This window comes from Leiobunum rupestre, chromosome 5 (assembly GCF_980474605.1).
Source record: "Leiobunum rupestre chromosome 5, qqLeiRupe1.1.hap1, whole genome shotgun sequence".
Classification (NCBI taxonomy): Eukaryota; Metazoa; Arthropoda; class Arachnida; order Opiliones; family Sclerosomatidae; genus Leiobunum; species Leiobunum rupestre.
In genome coordinates this window covers 33,555,306-33,577,841 of record NC_143388.1, presented here as the reverse complement: position 1 = coordinate 33,577,841, position 22,536 = coordinate 33,555,306, and the positions used below count along the sequence as shown (strand labels likewise).

The window sequence follows — 22,536 nt, the reverse complement described above, 5'->3', positions numbered from 1 at the left end:
TCGGGGAAATGTTAGTGGAATAATCGTGGAAAAGATAATGGAATAATCGGGGAAATGTTAGTGGAATAATCGGGGAAATGTTAGTGGAATAATCTGGGAAATGTTAGTGGAATAATCGGGGAAATGTTAGTGGAATAATCTGGGAAATGTTAGTGGAATAATCGTGGAAAAGATAATGGAATAATCGGGGAAATGTTAATGGAATAATCGGGGAAATGTTAGTGGAATAATCGGGGAAATGTTAATGGAATAATCGGGGAAATGTTAATGGAATAATCGGGGAAATGTTAATGGAATAATCGGGGAAATGTTAGTGGAATAATCGGGGAAATGTTAATGGAATAATCGGGGAAATGTTAGTGGAATAATCGTGGAAAAGATAATGGAATAATCGGGGAAATGTTAGTGGAATAATCGTGGAAAAGATAATGGAATAATCGGGGAAATGTTAGTGGAATAATCGGGGAAATGTTAGTGGAATAATCGGGGAAATGTTAGTGGAATAATCTGGGAAATGTTAGTGGAATAATCGGGGAAATGTTAATGGAATAATCGGGGAAATGTTAATGGAATAATCGGGGAAATGTTAATGGAATAATCGGGGAAATGTTAGTGGAATAATCGGGGAAATGTTAATGGAATAATCGGGGAAATGTTAATGGAATAATCGGGGAAATGTTAGTGGAATAATCGGGGAAATGTTAATGGAATAATCGGGGAAATGTTAATGGAATAATCGGGGAAATGTTAATGGAATAATCGGGGAAATGTTAGTGGAATAATCGGGGAAATGTTAATGGAATAATCGGGGAAATGTTAGTGGAATAATCGTGGAAAAGATAATGGAATAATCGGGGAAATGTTAGTGGAATAATCGTGGAAAAGATAATGGAATAATCGGGGAAATGTTAGTGGAATAATCGGGGAAATGTTAGTGGAATAATCGGGGAAATGTTAGTGGAATAATCTGGGAAATGTTAGTGGAATAATCGGGGAAATGTTAATGGAATAATCGGGGAAATGTTAATGGAATAATCGGGGAAATGTTAATGGAATAATCGGGGAAATGTTAGTGGAATAATCGGGGAAATGTTAATGGAATAATCGGGGAAATGTTAATGGAATAATCGGGGAAATGTTAATGGAATAATCGGGGAAATGTTAGTGGAATAATCGGGGAAATGTTAATGGAATAATCGGGGAAATGTTAATGGAATAATCGGGGAAATGTTAGTGGAATAATCGTGGAAAAGATAATGGAATAATCGGGGAAATGTTAGTGGAATAATCGGGGAAATGTTAGTGGAATAATCTGGGAAATGTTAGTGGAATAATCGGGGAAATGTTAGTGGAATAATCGTGGAAAAGATAATGGAATAATCGGGGAAATGTTAATGGAATAATCGGGGAAATGTTAATGGAATAATCGGGGAAATGTTAGTGGAATAATCGGGGAAATGTTAATGGAATAATCGGGGAAATGTTAATGGAATAATCGGGGAAATGTTAATGGAATAATCGGGGAAATGTTAGTGGAATAATCGGGGAAATGTTAGTGGAATAATCGGGGAAATGTTTGTGGAATAATCGGGGAGATGTTAGTGGAATAGACAGGGAAATTTTAGTGGAAAAAACGGGGCAATTTTAGTGGAATAAACGGGGAAATATTCGGAAATTGTTTGGCATGTGAAAATATTATCTCTGCGCTTCTATTGCCTAACGTTTGTTCGGTTTCGCAATTGCAGATAGCGACTTAAGCGCCGGACTAAACTAGGTCTGTTCGGCAACTCGTGATTATTTTTCTTCGGGTTCCCCGGAATCGACCCCGTAAATGAAAGAGAACGGTCTTTACCCCCTGCGTACTGTTAAAACCCATCGCCATGTGCGCTATTCTCGATGTCTTACGTAAGGCGAGACGAAGAATAAATATTACAAGAATTCGTTTCCTATACTTGTTTTCTTATCTTAATTTTCAAATTGGTTTTGTAAACTTTGCTGGAGTAGAAAACGTTTTAAATGTCTCTCTGTGGACCCGGATATCTCGGGTATTTTACCAGATTTTACGACCAGAAGTTGATTTATTTATAGTGTTTCTAGCGTATAGGAGTGGTCTTTTGGGAGTGTTATGCCTAGGTATAATCTATTTTAACGTTAAATGAAGATTGATTTAATGGAATTAACGGTAATTCAATGCCAGTAGTTATTGGGAACAGCAAACAATGCATACTCAAAATTTAATTTTTAGGCTCCTTGTAATAATTATCTGTAGAATTTTAAGGAATTTTAAAGTTAACCCTCCAACGAGTGTATTAATTTTTTGTGCCATGTTGGTAGGATTTTGGGGGCCCATTTACTAATTCAAGATTGGTCATGGAATGGAATAGATTCAGAGACGATAGTTGCGGGGCTGAAACGGCCGTTCAAATTAAACACGTTGTAGCATAAGCAACATAATACCTCTTAAGTATGACTTTGGGAAAATGACTACATCCTTTCTTCACAGTGACGCAAAAATGTTTTCTAAATAGCGCCACTCGGTAGCGGCGCCATGAACTAATCTAACTCAACTTCCGATAACGTGATATTCCGAGAACTTGGCGCGTGATTTTGAATAACGCCTTTTTAGGCTTGATGCTTATTTAGCCGTAATATGGTTACCCGACAGATGACATTTTTTGGAGTACTACTTGATTGGCTGAATTTGAAATCACAAAGAGTGTTAAACTTCTGGGTTAAAGAGGTGCTAGTCGTTTTACGCAAGGTTTCAAATGTCATACTTAGGGATATTATGTTACTTATGGTTGTATATTATAGGAAATTAATCATATATCTTATCTGTTTAAGAAATACTATAAGGGATTATATGCAATTCAGGTGAATATGAACTGAATTGACCAATCGTCTCCTAACACGCGATACGACTTGTTTTAAACGCAACTAGCGCCGCTTACCTCTAGCATCTGTTAAAACCTGGTTAAAGGTAGAAAATTATATGATCAAAAGGGGGCAAAAAAGCTAAGCCCTATCAAATTTAAAGTTATGATAAAAGTTACGAAATACTCGAACAAAGAGGTCTTCGAGAATAAACTGAAAACGCGAAACTCGGAGCAAATAGATCATCGAGCCAAAAACAAATTAAAATGGAATAGTTGATTTTATAAAATGTCTTTACGCTTGCCCAGCTTGTTGAAATGTTGCCCTGGAATAGTTCAGCCAATGCCTAAGAATGAGTTCATAAACTCTTTAGTGGGAGAGAAAAAGGATCCACAGCTGAATCGGGGAGGCAACATTTCAACAAGATGGCCAAGGTTATTTTATAAAAAGAACTATTAAATAGCCAGAATTTCACACGGATTCGCCATAGCTGGAGCTCATCAGGTAATCTAGCTTGTGACTAAACTAAAATGAGAAGCTAACCCTAACCATACAACATGGTGCCACCTAGGAGCAACAAGCACAAGGAAAACGCAGCTAGCCTTTAAACACGCTAAGGCAGTGTTGTGTACAAATTTCATTGGACGAGCCTTTACGCTGAACGTTTTACGGGCGGGGGAGAGACAATTTCCGAATTTTCCCCTTCCGACGGCAGCAGGCGCTAAAGTGTCTAACCAATGAAATTTGTACACAAGAAAGTCCACGACTTTTAAGGGTTGCGTTCTCCTTGTGTGGGGTGCTGTGTTTGTTGCTTCTAGGTGCCAGATATGAGGAATTCTTTGACCCGTAAATATGAAAATTCACACACGTATTGCGAATTAGCTTTTTCACACTCCCTTTAAGAATTTGTAAATAATTGATTTGAAAACATTCGTAGCATTATTGGCAACGTTTTTACACAACTGCTTTGGTTTCGAAAGTACGGTATATTTGATAACATGGTATTTGTTATCTAAAACTCAAGTCGTTTACGTAGCTCTATGTATAAAACTCAAAAAGGCCAATTTTAGGTACCTTCCGGTAGAATTTTCCGTACCATTTCGTTGTCATGGTCCTATAGTTGGTTCCTCAGTTCGAGTCTTCAAGGGCGTGTTCTATTTTGATCACGTGGCTGCAAAAAAATAAAATCAATTTATCAGTATAAATCATTATACAAAGGAAATGATTCGCCTCTTACTGATAAATCGATTCGTACCTAAGACGGATCAAACTTCACCTATTTCTTCCGCTGGAAACTGAAGTGTCAGGTTAATATAGGGATCGTTCTCTCGGTGGGCGCGTCGGGAGCGGCAAAAGGTAGTCTTTTTGTCGCCGACTTGAAAGGTAGGCGGCCCCACTTTGTGACAACAATACCCGTGACCCCCTAACCCCCCCTGATGTAGCTTTCTTTGTAGCCGCGCGTTTTAAGTGGAACCTGGCATTATATATTTTATCTTCTAAAGAGGAATTGGCGTGCGAGATGGGATGGTCGACAGTAAATGATGTTTCCTTCCTTTTCCCCAAGAGATAAACGATTTAACGGCCAAACTGTCCATTGGCCTTTGAAACGTTTCCAAAGATGACCCTCGTTTTTGCCCATCTAGTTTCATCTCTTTTTGGGGTTTTCCTTTTACCGCGTTCGGGGTGCTCTTGGGTCCGTTTCAGATTGCTCTCCTAATGCAATCGCAATTCGATGTTGAACACGAAATGGGATTCCAGAGCATTCTCAGAGCGTAATAAGAATTTGTATTTCTGGAACATACCGTTAAAGTAATAGATAGGTTAAGCCAACCTTTTAAAAACGTGAACGGGGGAACCTGAATATGACATTCGATTGTACAGGGCTGCCACACGTCAGGGAAATCAGGGAAAAGTCAGGGAATTTAAGAATGGACCTTAAATGTCAGGGAATTTTTAGAATTTGTAAAAATTTAGGGAAAAGTCAGGGAATTAAATTTTATCTTGGCACTTTTTTAAGGTTATTTTTAGACCAGATCTATGACAAATTCTATGATTATCATTTATTTCCTTGAAAGTTTGGCTAATTTTTTCAACATTTCAATAACCTTTTTACTTAAATTTATTAACTTCTGATTAAAGTCAAATAAAAATAAAAAATTGGCCTTAAAAAGTCAGGGAAAATCTCTTAAAATGGTCAGGGAAAACAGGGAATAGTCAGGGAATTTGAATCTCAAAATTTTGTGGCAACCCTGTTGTACCATATGTAACATAATTGCTCATAAGTATGCCTCTGTATAATATTTCCATTGAAAAAAATTCAATGAGACCTTGTTTCACGCGGAACATACATTGAGCGGACCCAAAAATGCAAAAATGCTTATAATCCTGGCGCTATTGAAAAGGTTACCATGGAAATGAAATCATGTGATCGCGAGGCACAAGCTAAACTTGACATGGGCAAAGCCAGAAACGCGCGAGGAATTCTCACTAACTTCCGTTTCCAATCAGTAAAGTTGATGACGCATATTTCGTCACGGAGTTGTAAGTGACGTAATTTACGTCATATCCCGTGAACAAGGTTTCATTAACGAAAATGCTTTTATGGCATACTTATGAGTGATTATGTTACATATGATTGTACAGAATAAAGGTGCATCTACGCTCAGCTACAAGTTTCCTTTACACGTTTTCAGGAGGGTGGCTTAACCTGACTAATAACTATTAAGCAGGAATAACGAAAAATTGTACGAAAACGTGCCTGTACGTGTTTTAGGCTTGTAAATTTATTTTTATTCACCTATTTTAGAACATATTTGACAAATTTGATGATTTTAATATATAGACCAAATTTTATGTTATTAATATATTGACAAAATTAGGCGTTATTCATTTATAGATAAAGTTTGGTGTTATTAATATATAGATAAAGTTTGGTGTTATTAATATATAGATCAAGTTTGGTGTTATTAATATATAGATCAAATTTGATGTTATTAATATACAGACAAAATGAGATGTTATTAATATACAGACAAAATGAGATGTTATTAATATACAGACAAAATGAGATGTTATTAATATATAGACAAAATTTGGTGTTATTAATATATAGACAAAATTTGGTGTTATTAATATATAGATAAAATTTGGTGTTATTAATATATAGATAAAGTTTGGTGTTATTAATATATAGACAAAATTAGATGTTCTTAATATATAGACAAAATTTGGTGTTATTAATATATAGACCAAATTTGGCGTTATTAATATATTGACCAAATTTGGCGTTATTCATATATAGATAAAGTTTGGTGTTATTAACATATAGTTAAAGTTTGGTGTTATTAACATATAGATAAAGTTTCGTGCTATTAATATATAGATAAAGTTTGGTGTTATTAATACTCAGACAAAATTAGATGTTATTAATATTTATACAAAATTTGTTGTTAATATATAGCCAAAATTAGATGTTATTAATATATAGACTAAATTTGGTGTTTTTAATATATAGACAAAATTAGATTTTATTAATATATAGACAAAATTTGGTGTTATTAATATATAGACAAAATTTGGTGTTATTAATATATAGACAAAAATTAAATTTTTACTATATAGATAACAATAATGCTAAAAAATTAATAATTAAAATAAATAAAATAATTAATTATTAAAATCGTATTTTTTACTTGCGAATAATATGAATAGTATAAGGAGATGAATAGCTCTCTCGTAAGATGAATTTATATACTTCTGATAATACTTATTTTAATTTGTTTAACTGTTCTTCTCCCACTTGGAAACTGTGGCTAAAAATCCATCATATTACTCTGCATACGTTTTGAAGTTCTCCTTGTTGGGCACTTAAATTTGCTGTAAAGGCTTTTTCCATAACTTTTAATTTCTTTTGAGGGTCTTTTTACCGCGTCGAACTCGTCGCCACAAAGGCACTCCAGGCCCACCTATGGAGCCATAACTAACCTTCTCTTTCAAACATTTCTTTAGTTCGCCACACGGAGGGGATGTTTTTTATTACCTAATAATACCTATTCTCGGTTAAGGTTAAAAGGGAATATTTCAATAATGATTCGATTCAAACGAGATTTATAAGAGCGGCACTTTTTATTATACACCCTATTTTTTTCTGGTTTTAGGGGTTTTTTTCTGTTGAAAACGCTTCGTTACTTTCATTGTGTTTCGCAATTGAGTTGTAAATTTTGAACCTCGCGGTTTCGAAGGGTAACTATAAACTACCGGTTCTTGCCAGATAACGTGACGTACGGTACTTTATTTTTTTTTGGGAAAATTCTTTAGTCGTTTTATTTTTATACCGTATAAAATTCATAAGGCATAATTAATCATAACTTATAATTTCCTTACGGTATAATATTGGTATTTAATGACGTTATTTTAGCTCCCGATTTTTATTGTCAAATATCAGATTTGAAAATAGGGGCAGTTCAGGGTCCCTCGAAATAAATTATTCATAAGGGTCATCTTCCAATTCATTCACCCACCGTTCAAGGACCCTCGCGAAAAATTGACACGAGGGAGGTAAAAAAAATTCACTATTTGCGAGTCTGTCAAAATTTATCTAGCACCAAAAAAGCAATTTTTCAATAAAAAGACCTTAGTATTCGTATGAAACTAACCCTAACCTTAACCTAATCCAAACAGCTCAAAAATTATGCCTATTCATCACGATTTTCAAAGAAACAATTTGACGTAATCCACATCACTTCCATTTTAAATCAAAATATCGTCTGCTATCAAGCAATTCGTTTGGTTCATAACGTAACTAGCACCTATTAAAACCTGTTGGCGTAAATGTGAAATTATTTAATGTATCATAAATATGGAAGTTTATACTTGCTTTAATATTGTCGAATTTCACAATGAATGAGGTGAATACTTGTCTCAACCAGGGCCACCGAGATCGGGCCCGGGCTACGGTAAAACCATAAATCGGTTTGTAAAGAACTTGTATTAATTATTACTAAAGATAATTTTATGTTTTCGGGAGAAATAGGAGAAAGTTCCAAATTCGGGCCCCAAGTTTTCCCGGGCCCTGAGCTGTTGTACCGGCTCTAACCGGGCCCGGCCTTACCCCGGAATAAAATGTTCGTATTCGTAACTTCTAGCAATATGCCGCGAGTGAAACGCGATATTTATAGTTCATTTATTCTGCTTAGTGTCTGTAACGAAGGCACGCGTGGGAAAAAATATCACATTTATGTTATGCCTACACACAGTTTTGTCCGAAAACGTCGCCAAGAATTGCCCCGTTGTCTGACATTCCACCAGATATCGCGGCTAGAGCTACACGGCATCCCATATCCCCTTATCGTGACTCTCAGGTGACCATTTATTCAAGTCGGTGGTTGTTTAATGACCAGGGCTACCACGTATCGCAACGCCAGAGCCAAAATATGGTAACTTTGCTTTTTTAGATAAACGTTGATTCGAGAATTTACCAAATGTTGGAGTTACGGAAATGTGGTTTAAAAAAAAGCTTTGTTTTTTTAAGTATCATGTTTTTTTTTACCAAGAAAACGAAATTTCTGTTTTCAGTAACAAAATATTTATATTGCAAATATTTTTCTATTTATAACAAAACATTGCATCTTTTAAGTTATCATATTTTGCCTCTAGTATTTTGCTTGAAACTTTGGACACTGTAGGTTTCGACTAAAGTTGTTAATTTTCCGTAAAAAATAAAAATTGGAACATATATTTATATTTAAGGGTTTTTATTATAGACAAGTCTAGAGGTTTTGTTTTATTCTTGGATTCGACAAATTGAGGCGAAAATGACGTGAAATTTAAATGTGCGAACAATAGTAGGCTAATCATGGAATGTAAACCCTTTTTTTTCTTTTATTTGGAAAAATTTCCGAAAAAAAGGCCTCCGTAATTTTTCACGGAAAATTTTCTAGTTTCAACCCTGAAAAATAAAATGCGGAAAAATTGCCGCAAATGCGGAAAAAACAAAATTGAAAGATAAATTACTTTTTAAGGGTTTTAACTTTTTATCGATATAAAATGTCTAATATCAGTAAACATACTACAAAACATTAATAGTGTTACATTGTTAATCAGTTTAAAGCTAGTCTAGAGGTTTAGTTTTACTTTAAGTTTCGAAAAAATGAGGTGAAAATGACGCTTTATTTAAATTTGCAAACAATATTAGACTAATCATGGAATGAAAACTATTTTTAATTTTTTTCGGACGGAAAAAGGCCTCGGTCATATTCCGCAGAAAATTTTCCAACTTACAACACTAATGTTTAGTTCAAATCGGAATTTTTTGTGCAAAGATGTATTATTTACCTTCTACGTCACAGTCACATTTTTGTTAAAACTAACGATTTTTAAGATACCATACTTTGACACTGAAGAATGAACGATATCCAAGCCAATATAGAACGTTTCTTTATTTTTTTCAATGGTAACGCCCCCTCTATTGGCGAAGGTCTGAACTAAGCGGGTGGTTATTTTGTACAGTGGTGGCGAAGGTGGGTGGTTGGTGTCACCCGATCCTGGCCTGCAACCGAGCGCCGGGGGGACAACGGGGAAAGCGGTTGAAGTTTGAAAAGGGGGGAGGGAGAGGGGCGGAAAATTGTGTCTCTTAAATAAAAAGTAAAAGATGCGGAATTTTGGCGAGATGAAGTTTGATGATAAGAGGCTTCGGCTGTCGGTTTTTGACTGTGTCCGTTGTACGCTGGGCCTGTCTTTTTGGCGTGTTCTCGGAGAGCGTGGAGAATGTGCAGAGAGTGTCGGTAACAGGCGTCCAGACTCCGCCTTATTTCGTACACTTGTGGCTATGGCCCGAACCCACTATTTCGGACCCCCTCCCCGTTGGCCGCCAAGTATGGAATGTATGTACGGTGCCATTGCTATGAACAAATTTCTTACTTTTAACTCGGGAATAATGGTATAAAAATGCTTTTATAGCGATACTCGAAGCGGGGGGGGGGGGGTTTGTTCGTATTGTTTGTGAATGGCGTTTTTGTTTCGTATATTTAATGGAAATTCATTGTCAACTTTGAAGTTTCGGAGCGTGTAACTATCATTAGCTTCCTCTTAAATAACTCAAAAGCGCTTGTTTCAACTCTCAGGAAAAACGGAAGTTTATATCAGGGTGTTGGATTTTTTAAAGTAATCGAAAAAATCGATTTATTATAATCGAAAAGAATTGATTTATTACGATTTTTAAATAATTGAAAAGATCGATTTATTATAATCACAATCGATTTGTTAGGATTTTTAAATAATCGAATAAATTCTTTTTTCAACAATTGAAAAGATCGATTTATTATAATAACAATCAATTTGTAACGATTTTTTAAAATAATCGATTAAAATCGTATTTTTAAATATTAGAAAAGATCGATTTATTATAATCACAATCAATTTGTAACGATTTTTTAAAATAATCGATTAAAATCGTATTTTTAAATAATAGAAAAGATCGATTTATTATAATAACAATCAATTTGTAACGATTTTTTAAAATAATCGATTAAAATCGTATTTTTAAATAATAGAAAATATCGATTTATTATAATAACAATCAATTTGTAACGATTTTTTAAAATAATCGATTAAAATCGTATTTTTAAATATTAGAAAAGATCGATTTATTATAATCACAATCAATTTGTAACGATTTTTTAAAATAATCGATTAAAATCGTATTTTTAAATAATAGAAAAGATCGATTTATTATAATAACAATCAATTTGTAACGATTTTTTAAAATAATCGATTAAAATCGTATTTTTAAATAATAGAAAATATCGATTTATTATAATAACAATCAATTTGTAACGATTTTTTAAAATAATCGATTAAAATCGTATTTTTAAATATTAGAAAAGATCGATTTATTATAATCACAATCAATTTGTAACGATTTTTTAAAATAATCGATTAAAATCGTATTTTTAAATAATAGAAAAGATCGATTTATTATAATAACAATCAATTTGTAACGATTTTTTAAAATAATCGATTAAAATCGTATTTTTAAATAATAGAAAATATCGATTTATTATAATAACAATCAATTTGTAACGATTTTTTAAAATAATCGATTAAAATCGTATTTTTAAATAATAGAAAATATCGATTTATTATAATAACAATCAATTTGTAACGATTTTTTAAAATAATCGATTAAAATCGTATTTTTAAATATTAGAAAAGATCGATTTATTATAATCACAATCAATTTGTAACGATTTTTTAAAATAATCGATTAAAATCGTATTTTTAAATAATAGAAAAGATCGATTTATTATAATCACAATCAATTTGTAACGATTTTTTAAAATAATCGATTAAAATCGTATTTTTAAATAATAGAAAAGATCGATTTATTATAATAACAATCAATTTGTAACGATTTTTTAAAATAATCGATTAAAATCGTATTTTTAAATATTAGAAAAGATCGATTTATTATAATAACAATCAATTTGTAACGATTTTTTAAAATAATCGATTAAAATCGTATTTTTAAATATTAGAAAAGATCGATTTATTATAATCACAATCAATTTGTAACGATTTTTTAAAATAATCGATTAAAATCGTATTTTTAAATAATAGAAAAGATCGATTTATTATAATAACAATCAATTTGTAACGATTTTTTAAAATAATCGATTAAAATCGTATTTTTAAATAATAGAAAATATCGATTTATTATAATAACAATCAATTTGTAACGATTTTTTAAAATAATCGATTAAAATCGTATTTTTAAATATTAGAAAAGATCGATTTATTATAATCACAATCAATTTGTAACGATTTTTTAAAATAATCGATTAAAATCGTATTTTTAAATAATAGAAAAGATCGATTTATTATAATCACAATCAATTTGTAACGATTTTTTAAAATAATCGATTAAAATCGTATTTTTAAATAATAGAAAAGATCGATTTATTATAATCACAATCAATTTGTAACGATTTTTTAAAATAATCGATTAAAATCGTATTTTTAAATAATAGAAAAGATCGATTTATTATAATCACAATCAATTTGTAACGATTTTTTAAAATAATCGATTAAAATCGTATTTTTAAATAATAGAAAAGATCGATTAATTATAATCACAATCAATTTGTAACGATTTTTTAAAATAATCGATTAAAATCGTATTTTTAAATAACAGAAAAGATCGAGTTATTATAATAACAATCAATTTGTAACGATTTTTTAAAATAATCGATTAAAATCGTATTTTTAAATAACAGAAAAGATCGAGTTATTATAATAACAATCAATTTGTAACGATTTTTAAAAATAATCGATTAAAATCGTATTTTTAAATTATAGAAAAGGTCGATTTATTATAATCACAATCGATTGGTTACGATTTTTTTAAATAATCGAAAAAATCAATTTATTACAATCACAAATAATCGATTTATTACGATTTATTATATAATCGATTTAAATCGATTTATTTAATTTAAATCGGACTTTTTAATTTATTTTTTTAACGTTTGTCCCTTTTTCTTGACAAATTAATAGTTTTAGTGAAGCGGTAATGTAAATTAAAATTAATTTTGATGCGGAAAATGTTTACCGCGACTATGCTGAAGATGGCGCTATACAACACTAGGGAGCCTTTCCATCTTCCATTTAGTAACGGCATGCGACGCACGCTCGGTAGCACGTTCATATTACGCCGTGACGAAGAGCGTGCGTTGCGCGCCGTTACTAAATGGAAGATGGAAAGGCTCCCTAGTGTTGTGTATCGCAGTCTTCAGCATAGTCGCAGTAATATTAAAATTTATTAACATTTAAAAATTAAATTTCATTTAGCTTGTTCTGAATTGAAATTTTTAGAAATATTAAGATCGTCATAAATACATTAAAGTATAACAGGGGAATGAAATCAATGATTAAATTAAATTTAGCTTGTTCTGAATTGAAATTGCTAGAAATATTAACATCGTCATAAATACATAAAAGTGTAACAGGCGATTTAAATCAAAATTTGGAATTACGTAGAATTCACGGCATACTCGTATTTAAGGAATTATGAACTTATACACTTATACACTTATGCGCATACGTAATTATTATATAGTGACGATATTAATTGGTGGAATTCTGTAAATTGAGATGTAAGCGTGGCTGTGTAAATTACCCTCTGGGCCATTTCAAAGAATTGGGCAATTATCTGATTTATTATCTGCTTCAGATAAATAGCCAGAAATTATTTCTTGAATCAGATTCGGCAATGTCTCGACACGTGTTTCCGTTGGTTTTAGTTTGGCTTTGAAATGGAATCCTTTTTGAATAATTCATCCATTCATAACGAATAAAGGCCAGAATAATCATTCGAGTGTTATTTGAATGATTTATGTCTATTCATTGCCTCCATTATGCACTTACGATACACTTAATTTGGGCTTACTTCGAAATATCAAATATAATTAATAACAAAAATATATTTCTTTATAATTATCAAAAATATTTTAATAATAATCAGTTAAGGAACCAACACACTTAGGTGAAATTTGTTATAAACGTATGGCGCTAGGTAATATGGTTCGATCCCAGCTTGTGGCACTGACAAAACAAATAGGAAATTTTCCCATTGAATATAACATGGGAATCTGTGACCAATTTTAAGGGTACCATCTGTAAAAAATTTAATCAATTTCGAACTTTTGCAATATTTTTATATTTATATTTTCTATTTTTAGCATTTTAATTTTTTTTAATTTTTTTACACGGGGGGGGGGGGTGTACCCTTAAAATTGGTCAGATTCCCATGTTATGTTCAATGGGAAAATTTCCATTTTGTGTTGTCAAAAACATTTTTGGTTGCCATGGAGACATTTCCCTTTAGGGTTTTTCAAGTTACATGAAGGTCTACCAAACCCCCGATTTTTAACCAAATCGGTGTGTTACACCTCGGGTCGTCTCCTTGTGAGTGAAAACTCGGAACCACTCCTTTTACGTTAAGTTTGTAAGTTCTCTCCCCACTGGTGAAAGGATTTTCCCCGAGTTCTTCCATACAAACTTGTAGAGGTTAACGGTAATAGTAAGTGTAAGGAGCTGTTGACTCGCGTGGCATGAAGGGCATTCCACCACCCTCCTACGCATTGTAACCCGGCCACCTGAATTAATGGCTTTAAAAGTTACTCGATGACTTGGGCCTAAGGTGATGCAAAGGGTATTAGCCTAGCTGTAAAGCGCCACTTGGACGGGCATTTTCTAACCTTTTGGAAAGTGGTCATTTTGGGAGTATTTTGAACTATAACGGTAATCAGCGTAAATTTTACATCAATTGTTACATTAAGCTCTCGCAATTTGATATTTATCATATGATGATCGCAGTAATTTCCTTTTTTTATGTAAACATAAGAACATCAGTTTATCATAATGATATTTTACAGTTTCATCTATAGCTAGTTTAAAATATTATAATTTCTAAGGTTAGGTTTTTTTGGGTGAGTAAGTTAGATGCTTTTTAGATAATTGAAGAGTAATGATAAATTTGTAAATATTTCGAAAATATGGTATATTTATCCATTCATCCTTATATCAAATCGTTCTACATTTCTGCCTATCCTAAAACTAAACAGCATTTTGTAACGCTTTATAAATAATGTTACCCACTCATTTCTCATGCGTTCATCGTTTTAAGTGATGAGAGAATGTTCGAAAATAAAGACTTCAAAACCACCCACTCGAAATAGCAGCGAAATCGTTCGCGCGTTATCTCGAGAGATTTACATAAACCCGCCTAAGAAATACATCAATTTCAATTAAATTGAACCGGAAATACGGCCAAACAATAGCTTTCCTTCAAGGTAGACTTTGGTCCAACCTCCGGAGGAGCTCGCCTTTAATTTCTCTATCGCCAAAAGTAAATGAACCGAGTTATCAGACTGCTATACTGCCCATGTTGGAGGCGTTTTCCTTATGAAGTTACATTTTGATCTCGAATTTGAAAATTTGCGCGCTCCTAGGCCGAAAAAAACGTTTTTTTTTTATGAAACCATTTTTTATAAATAGAACAGGGTTAGTACACGACCTGGAATACCTGGAAAACCTGGAGAAGTCAGGGAATTTGAAAATGTTTCCAAAAGGTCAGGGAAAAGTCAGGGAATTTGAAAATGATTCCCAATGGTCAGGGAATAGTCAGGGAAATTTAAAATGGTCCGAAATAGTAAGGGAATTTTAAAATGACCCCAAAAATAAATCTGGAAAATAAAGTTTTGAAAAATGTCTTAAAAATACATAATTAACATTTTTCAAGATTTTACCTCAAAACATAAATTTATTCTACAAAAATGGTCAGGGAAATTTGGCAATTTAGTCAGGGAAAACCTGGAAAGGTCAGGGAATTTTATTCCGGAAATTTTGTACGAACCCTGTAGAAATAGCTTTACCAACAATTCCCAAATGCAATTTATCGCGTCAAAAGACGGGGATGGAAATTAGCTTTTATTTGACTCGATTTTCTCATCATTTTCATAAGGAACACGCTCTCCGATTCTGAGCGCCATTTCGATAACTTTGGTTCATTTACTTTTGCTATCGCGTAATCTGAACTGTACGCTCAAAATGGCCATGCGTTCGAAATTATACCATAACACCCCTTTCGCATTGTTCTTTAGAGAATTTTTTTCCGCGATATTAAAACGTTATTTTTTAAGACAATAGAATAACGGTGATTACGTTCATTACCTTATTTTCTAAACAAAAAATGTTTTACCAAACCCAAACAACAAAGGAAAACTTGTAAAATTCCGCTATAAAAGAAATTATTAAAAATATCTAATTCCTGTTCAGTTCTAATAGATGAATATAAGGTGTCAGAAAGGTGGGTATTACCGTCCCAATTTCCACGCCTACATCCCTTTATTGTGAAATTTATTATACAGTTATTGAAATTAATTATATCTATCCTTATAATTAATTTCGTATCAGGATGATACCTGAAACAGGATATATCATATAACGTATTATCAGAAGTATATTTTTGTATTTCTTGTGAGATAAGTAACCAGTTGGTTATACCGATAATGTTATTTGCTTGAAACGTGTCAACCTTTTGAAGTTCCCGTTGCATTTTCTAAATAGGTCTTTGTTATTGGGTAGAAACACCGGTGACGTTAAAAGTAATAAGTACGTTGTCATAATGACTTGCAGTAAATCAGTAAATATCTGTGCCGAAAGTAATTAGGGGACTCGGACTTGGGGTAAAACATTCTTCAAGATTTCACTTCGATCAGCTCCAAACTTGATTACAGGGATTCTATATTAAAGTGTGTACTCCGCCGCGGTAAAAAGTAGTTCGTGTCTTTTTGAGACTTATTAAGTCATAAAGTGCAGGGTGACTAGACTTCCTATATTTCCTATATTTCCCTATATTTTTAATGCCTTCCTATAAATTCCTTTATTTTCAACTATTTTCCTATATTTTCCTATAATTTCACTGTCTTTTGTGTCATTGAACATCTAGTTCTAAAACTGCCACTTTCGAACAAAATGTACGAGCTTTGTAAATCTGGTAAGTGATCCAATAATGCAAGAAAGCAGTGTACAGAAAATTATCAATATTCTAGGTGATTCGAGTCAAAGTATACCGATATGCAATAATTACCTTTTTCCTATTTATTGTCCTATATTTTCCTATAATTAGCCTATTTAGTTTCCTATATTTTCATATAATTCCCTTCTGAAATTCCTATTTTTCCTGTAAAATTTTCAAAGCCTTTCCCTGGTCACCCTGAAAGTGTTTACACAATTATATTTTAATATTTTTTTTTGCAAATTTACTTATTTCTATTGCTAAAATATTATATTTAATTTAAATCTAATCAAAGAACAATAATTGATAATTAAAAAGCCGACCGTTCACAGGAATTCTAATGGATCTGTGTTTTCGTGCTCTTTTAAAATGTAACAACCACATACTTTGCATCCTATTTACTTTTGCCTAAACGGAAGTGTAATGTTTACAACGTCAGGCGTTAAAATTGGGAACCGTGATTCTTTCTAATAAGTGCCAAGAAGTCAATGAATACTTCTGTCGTAAGAGATATAATGTACTGTTGATATAACGAATGTCCCTGTAGGGTGTGGTAGGTTTTCAATTACCCCAAATTTCAAATAATTTACAGCCTCTACTTCGGTTTATTTTTCATTACTTCGAACATCCATCTTCTCGAACTTTAAAATATTGTTATTTTTTAACCGTAGTTAGCTGTTGCTTTTATAGAAGGTTAAGTTAGAGTACAGTTTGTGTCATTTTACCGTAGGGCGTATCACCATTAATCGTGTTATTTTAGTTAATGGGGGTGTGTTTGCGTATGACTGGTGTGAAGAAATTTGATTTATTTAGCATTTCGGTGTTTTTAATTTATATTTTCCTATTTATTTCCGCAGATAGCCGTCAGGGGGAGTGTCGACGCTTCCCGCCATGTTCAGCAGCAGCGTAACTTAAAAGGGAACCCATCAATGGCCGACACCTACCGCGGCGACCCCTATCGGGAGGTGGAGATGTACCTGGAGCAGGCCCAGGTAAGGCACCTTTCTTTGCACCGTTCAAAAACCGTATCTTCACCAGATAGTGAAGACGCGCTTAGTGGGAGGGTACGGACTACGCCCAATTCAATCGATTGAATTACCCACTAAGACGAGAATTTAGACAAGGTGTGTTCTCGAGTAATTATCTGGGTGGTTACGAAGGTCATCTGGGGTCAAGCCGTACCACGGGAGGTCTAATTCAATGAAATTAGTTTAGGCTGGGAAAGTATTTTTTTTATTATTTCGGGATGTTTACCAAGGTAAACTTTTATTTTTGCGACTTTGAGGAGTTCCTTACGTTGCTCGCGATTGTGGTTAAATTTAGAGAGGCACCTCAACTTGTCGTATTACGTTACTAATTCAGTCTGCCTGAGTGCGGAGGAAAGATTGTTTCGCTCGCCACCAAATGTTACGGATTCACTCTTGTATTTGTAGACCCAAGTTTAGTTTTCGTCTGGTTTGGAGTTTCTTATCTTCCGTGATTAATGTAAGTAAGTGCCATGTTTTTCACGCTAATTTGTCCTCAATTGGTTACGTTTAATTTTAAGGGAATGTTTAAGTCGTTAATATTGTTGGCTATTACTATCTCAGTAAATCAAAATTCCTTAAATTATCTTTAGAGTCGTTTATAAATTACTTAAAGGCCTAGGTTTTCTTCTGCCTGTCCCCCTTTAAATTAGGCGAACATGTTCAGCGGTTGGCCCACCACCAGGGTATTTGTGCTCCACTAATTTAAAGGGGGACAGGCAGAAAAAAACCTAGGCCTTTAAAGGGATGATAACATTTAATTTAACAAATACTTTAACTCGCCTTTTATTGTAGCATAAATACCATCAAGATTAGTGCTCGGAATTGTATATTCATTATCCACAAATTTTCCGATTTATTTAAAAAACGTTGGTAAAAAGAATATAATTTTAACTTATTTAATTATGTTTTTTACGCAACCAAGCATTTATTTGAATAAAAGTGGCATTTATTTGAATAATTGTTTGTTTTATTTAAATAATAGGCTTATTCACTTTCGATTATTTAAACATTTTACAATTTTTATTCAACTATTGGTTATTTAAATAAATATTATTTAAATATCGCCGAGCTTATTTTATTCATGGATAAAAATTAATCGAAATCCAAGCACTAATTCAAGATGATTAAATTGCACCCAAATATAAACCTATTTCAGGACTCTCACCAGGTCTCTAAAATACACAAAAGAACTTGCTTTTCGGTATATTCCCATTCGATCGAATTCAATATGTTTCCGAAATATAGCGGATTCGGTTCATTGGGACCTATTGTTTTGTTTTTACTCCTGCCCCGAGATATAGCAGGGTACGCAAAAAACGTTATACCTAAACAAAATTGCTACAGGTGTACTAACGGTAAGGTTAGTTTAGGTTAGGTTAGGTTAGTCTCTCACGTCCCTAAACTAAATTTGATGTACTATAAAAATAATATAAACGTGCAAAATTGGGCTGTAAACCGCACAATTGGGGTATTTTCGATCGATTGGGACTCAATGTTAAATCGATAGTAGGCTTCAAAAAGCGCAAAACCAAGCAGCAGATACTTTAAATACTGTTTAAGTTTACTTTCTTACGCTGGTTACCTCGATTGGTTTACAAAGTCCTTTCTTACCTATCACACGAACCCAAACCTTAATGTTCGCGTTTCCCTGCCGCTTGGTTTTGCGCTTTTTTGCAGCCTACTTCCAGGGGCTAGTAGGCTCTGGCGCTCTTTTAAAAAACTCATCGTAGGGAAATTTGAAAAAACAGGAATACGGAATGATAATAATAATAATAATAATTAGCTAGGCTAATACATAAGGCACCACCATAGGCCTAAGTGATCAAGCGACTTTTAAAGCCATTTATTATTATTATTAATTTGTATTGATATCCATTTAGGCAGATTTACATTGTGGGTTGGGCTAAGTCAGAAATTGACTTGTAAGCCCTTTAGCTGTCAGTGTGATATTACAACAGTAATGAGATTAAAAGGAGTGTATACAATACTAGATATAACTAGTGCTGATTAAACAATAAAAAGAGTAATCTATACCAAGAATGTATTTATTTATACTCAGGGAGAATGAATATGTGGTCTTATTTTTTGCGTCCTCGCAGCAGCGTTAATCGCGTCGTAAAACGTAATTTTTAAGAACCAAGGAGATTGCAGTATTATTTGATTTTACTAAAGCGGAGGAGCATACCGGGGGCCCCAACGGGTGGAATTGGACAAACGCTAAAAATAATCTCGACATATTCATTCTCCCTGAGTATAAATAAATACATTCTTCTCTATACATTAATAACAAAAATCAAAAAGAAATCAAAAAAATTTCGAACAAATATTCAAATAAAATAAAAAATTAAACAGTACGTAATACACAAGAGAAAAAAAATTAAATGTATCTAATAAGTAGGACCATTTTTTAGTAACCAGTTTTTTAGTTTAGATTTGAGAACATGATGTTTTAAGAGTTAATTTTATATTTAAGTTCAATTGTTTAATTCAGTAGGCCGGGTTACAACGCGTAGGAGGGTGGTGGCCAGCCCTTCATTCCACGCGAGCCAACAGCTCCCTACACTCACTATTACCGTTAACCTTAACAAGTTTTTATGGAAGGGGAAACCGAAGAGCTCGGCGGAAAACCACTTAAACCAGTGGGGAGAGAACTTGCAAACTCAACTCACCCCCTACAACTCCTTCAAATTTTTGCATAACCTTTTGAAACACCCTGAAATGTAAATTCGAATTGAAATAACGAAGCAAAACAACATCTTTATATACACCACATGTAGCACATTCGGTGACATCCCAAATGCGACTTTTGGGGCTGAAAACCAAACGTAGAAAAACACGGGAGGAATCTGCGTCTGACAAAGGCCCTGTATTGTGATAATCTTTTTCTTTCTCGGGGAAAACGGAAGATAAAGAACGAAAATATCTGGCAGGGTTTGACCCCGGTTGGTGACCTCTTTGCTTCGCGCGTATCGAATTATTTGTTACGGTCCGGGTGGGATCCCGTCTCGATATCTTTTGTCTTTTTGCGACGGGACATGATAATTAGCCTCGGCCCTGGCCCACCACTATCCGAACCACGCCGACACGGTATCAGTCGGGTAGACCGCTAATCTCTCTGCAGAGTTCGTATTATCAGAAGTTTAAAATGTTTACTACGATAGAAATATCCATTTCTTTAACTATTGTTATATGCATGTATACCTTTTGATTTTTACTATGTCCCCTAGGAGACGATTTTCCGCATAGTACGCCATCTATGAAACAAATTGTCTTCCTTTTTTTAAATGTCAAAAGATTGAATCCGCCATTGTAACTGCTGTCAACAATTACAATGCCCTTGAAAACCGCGCGAATGTCGCTTTCAATAGAGGGCAATACGAGAGGAATTCGGAGAAAACAAGCTGCTTTGGTGGTGAAATTAGACCATATACTATTTAGAAAACTTTCAACGAACTGCAAACAGAGCCGTACCTAGCCCAAATGGCGCCTGGGCCAAAAAAAAAAGGCGCCCACAGAACCCTAGGTAGAAATTTTTAATTTTTCAATATCCAATTTAAATGAAAATCTATGATTTTGCGCCCCTTAAACTTTGGCGCCCTGGGCCACTGCCCCGCTCGCCCTACTCAAGGGACGGTTCTCACTGCAAAAAGTACGAATGTATTACTCGGAACCACACTAGTTCAGGCTTCTCTCGTAAGAAGTATATTATAAACGTCTGATAAAATGAAAAGAAGAACGGCAAGGAAGATGAGGTAGTGTTTCCCGGAATCACGATTCTCGGAATATCTTTCAAGATTTTAGCTTTTTTTTATCTGTTCACGTGCCGGGTTAAATCCATTTGGGTTTCTTTTTCAGACAAATGTCTATAGTTTGAAAGGTCGTTTATTATACTCTTTTGTGTCGGACGTTTTTTAAAATAGTTACTTTATTCTATAGCCAAAATAAAATACTTTATGAGCTTTATCAGCGGTATATCTCTTGGAGAGAAAAATTCATTTCCCCTTACCAGAAGTAAATGAACGGAAGTTATCGAAATAGCGCTCAGAATCGGAGGGCGTTTTCCGTATGAAAATTATCAGAAAAACGAGTCAAATAAAAACTAATTTCCATCCCCGCCTTTTGACGGGATAAATTGCACTTGGGAATTGTGGGTATAGCTATTTCTATGTATAAAAAAATAAAAACGTGTTTTTTTCGACCTAGGAGCGTGCAAAATTTAACTTCATAAGGAAAACGCCTCCAACATGGCCTGATAACTGCGGTTCATTTACTTTTGCCCTTACTGCTAATGTTATTCTTTCACGCTGATTTTTCAAAATATTTTTTGATTGATAAAATAGTCCATTTAAAATTGGTAATAGACTTCAAGCTTAGGAAGTATAGCGCCATCTGCCTTAATATCCGTCAACTAAATATGTGAAGAAATAGCAGACGACTTTTAAATTTCTGTTTTTCGGTTGAACTTTTAGCTGTTGTGCAGATATATTTTTGAACGAGCAGACATCTTTCGTATATTCAATTTAAAACTCTGTCGGTAGGCGGCGATAACTATGACCAATATTTAAACTACGCACGAAGCCTATAATACTACATTTTTAAAACTTACATTTGAAAAATATGGTGGGGTGGCGGAGTGGTTAGCACTTTCGTCTCGCAGCAAGAGGAGCCGGGTTCGATCCCATCTAGTTATGCCGTATTTGGGTAGTTCTAAAATTCAGAACCACCCAAAATTTTCATTCGGGAGGTCATTTTTGGTAGTTCAAAAGTTGGATTTTGACAATTAAATTATTCTTCTAAAATAAATTATAAAATACTTCGACAAGCCAAAGTTTAACTCTCGCTACAGTGCTTTAAGCCAGGTTCACACTTACCCCCAGTGGCGTAGCTAGAGGTGAGGGGGGGTTGGGTGTGTTTTGGGGGTGACACCCGACCGTGAGAAAAATAAAAACTTACACAAACTAGAGACTAGTAACTAGCACACCATGATATCCACCCCGGGTGTCACCCATGCTAGCTACGCCTCTGCTTACCCCTAAAATCGCTTGGTTTTAGATAACT

At 33.7% G+C, this 22,536-nt stretch overlaps 1 protein-coding gene across 1 annotated transcript in view; it reads left to right on the top strand.

The window, feature by feature from the left end:
* LOC149944216 (stAR-related lipid transfer protein 13-like) overlaps positions 1–22,536 on the top strand; it is a 212,771-nt gene that overhangs the window by 32,601 nt on the left and 157,634 nt on the right. The window contains exon 3 of the mRNA XM_090174329.1: positions 17,308–17,442. Coding sequence (XP_090030455.1) covers positions 17,380–17,442 — 63 coding nt within the window. The 5' untranslated portion in view covers positions 17,308–17,379. The remainder of the gene's footprint in view (positions 1–17,307; positions 17,443–22,536) is intronic.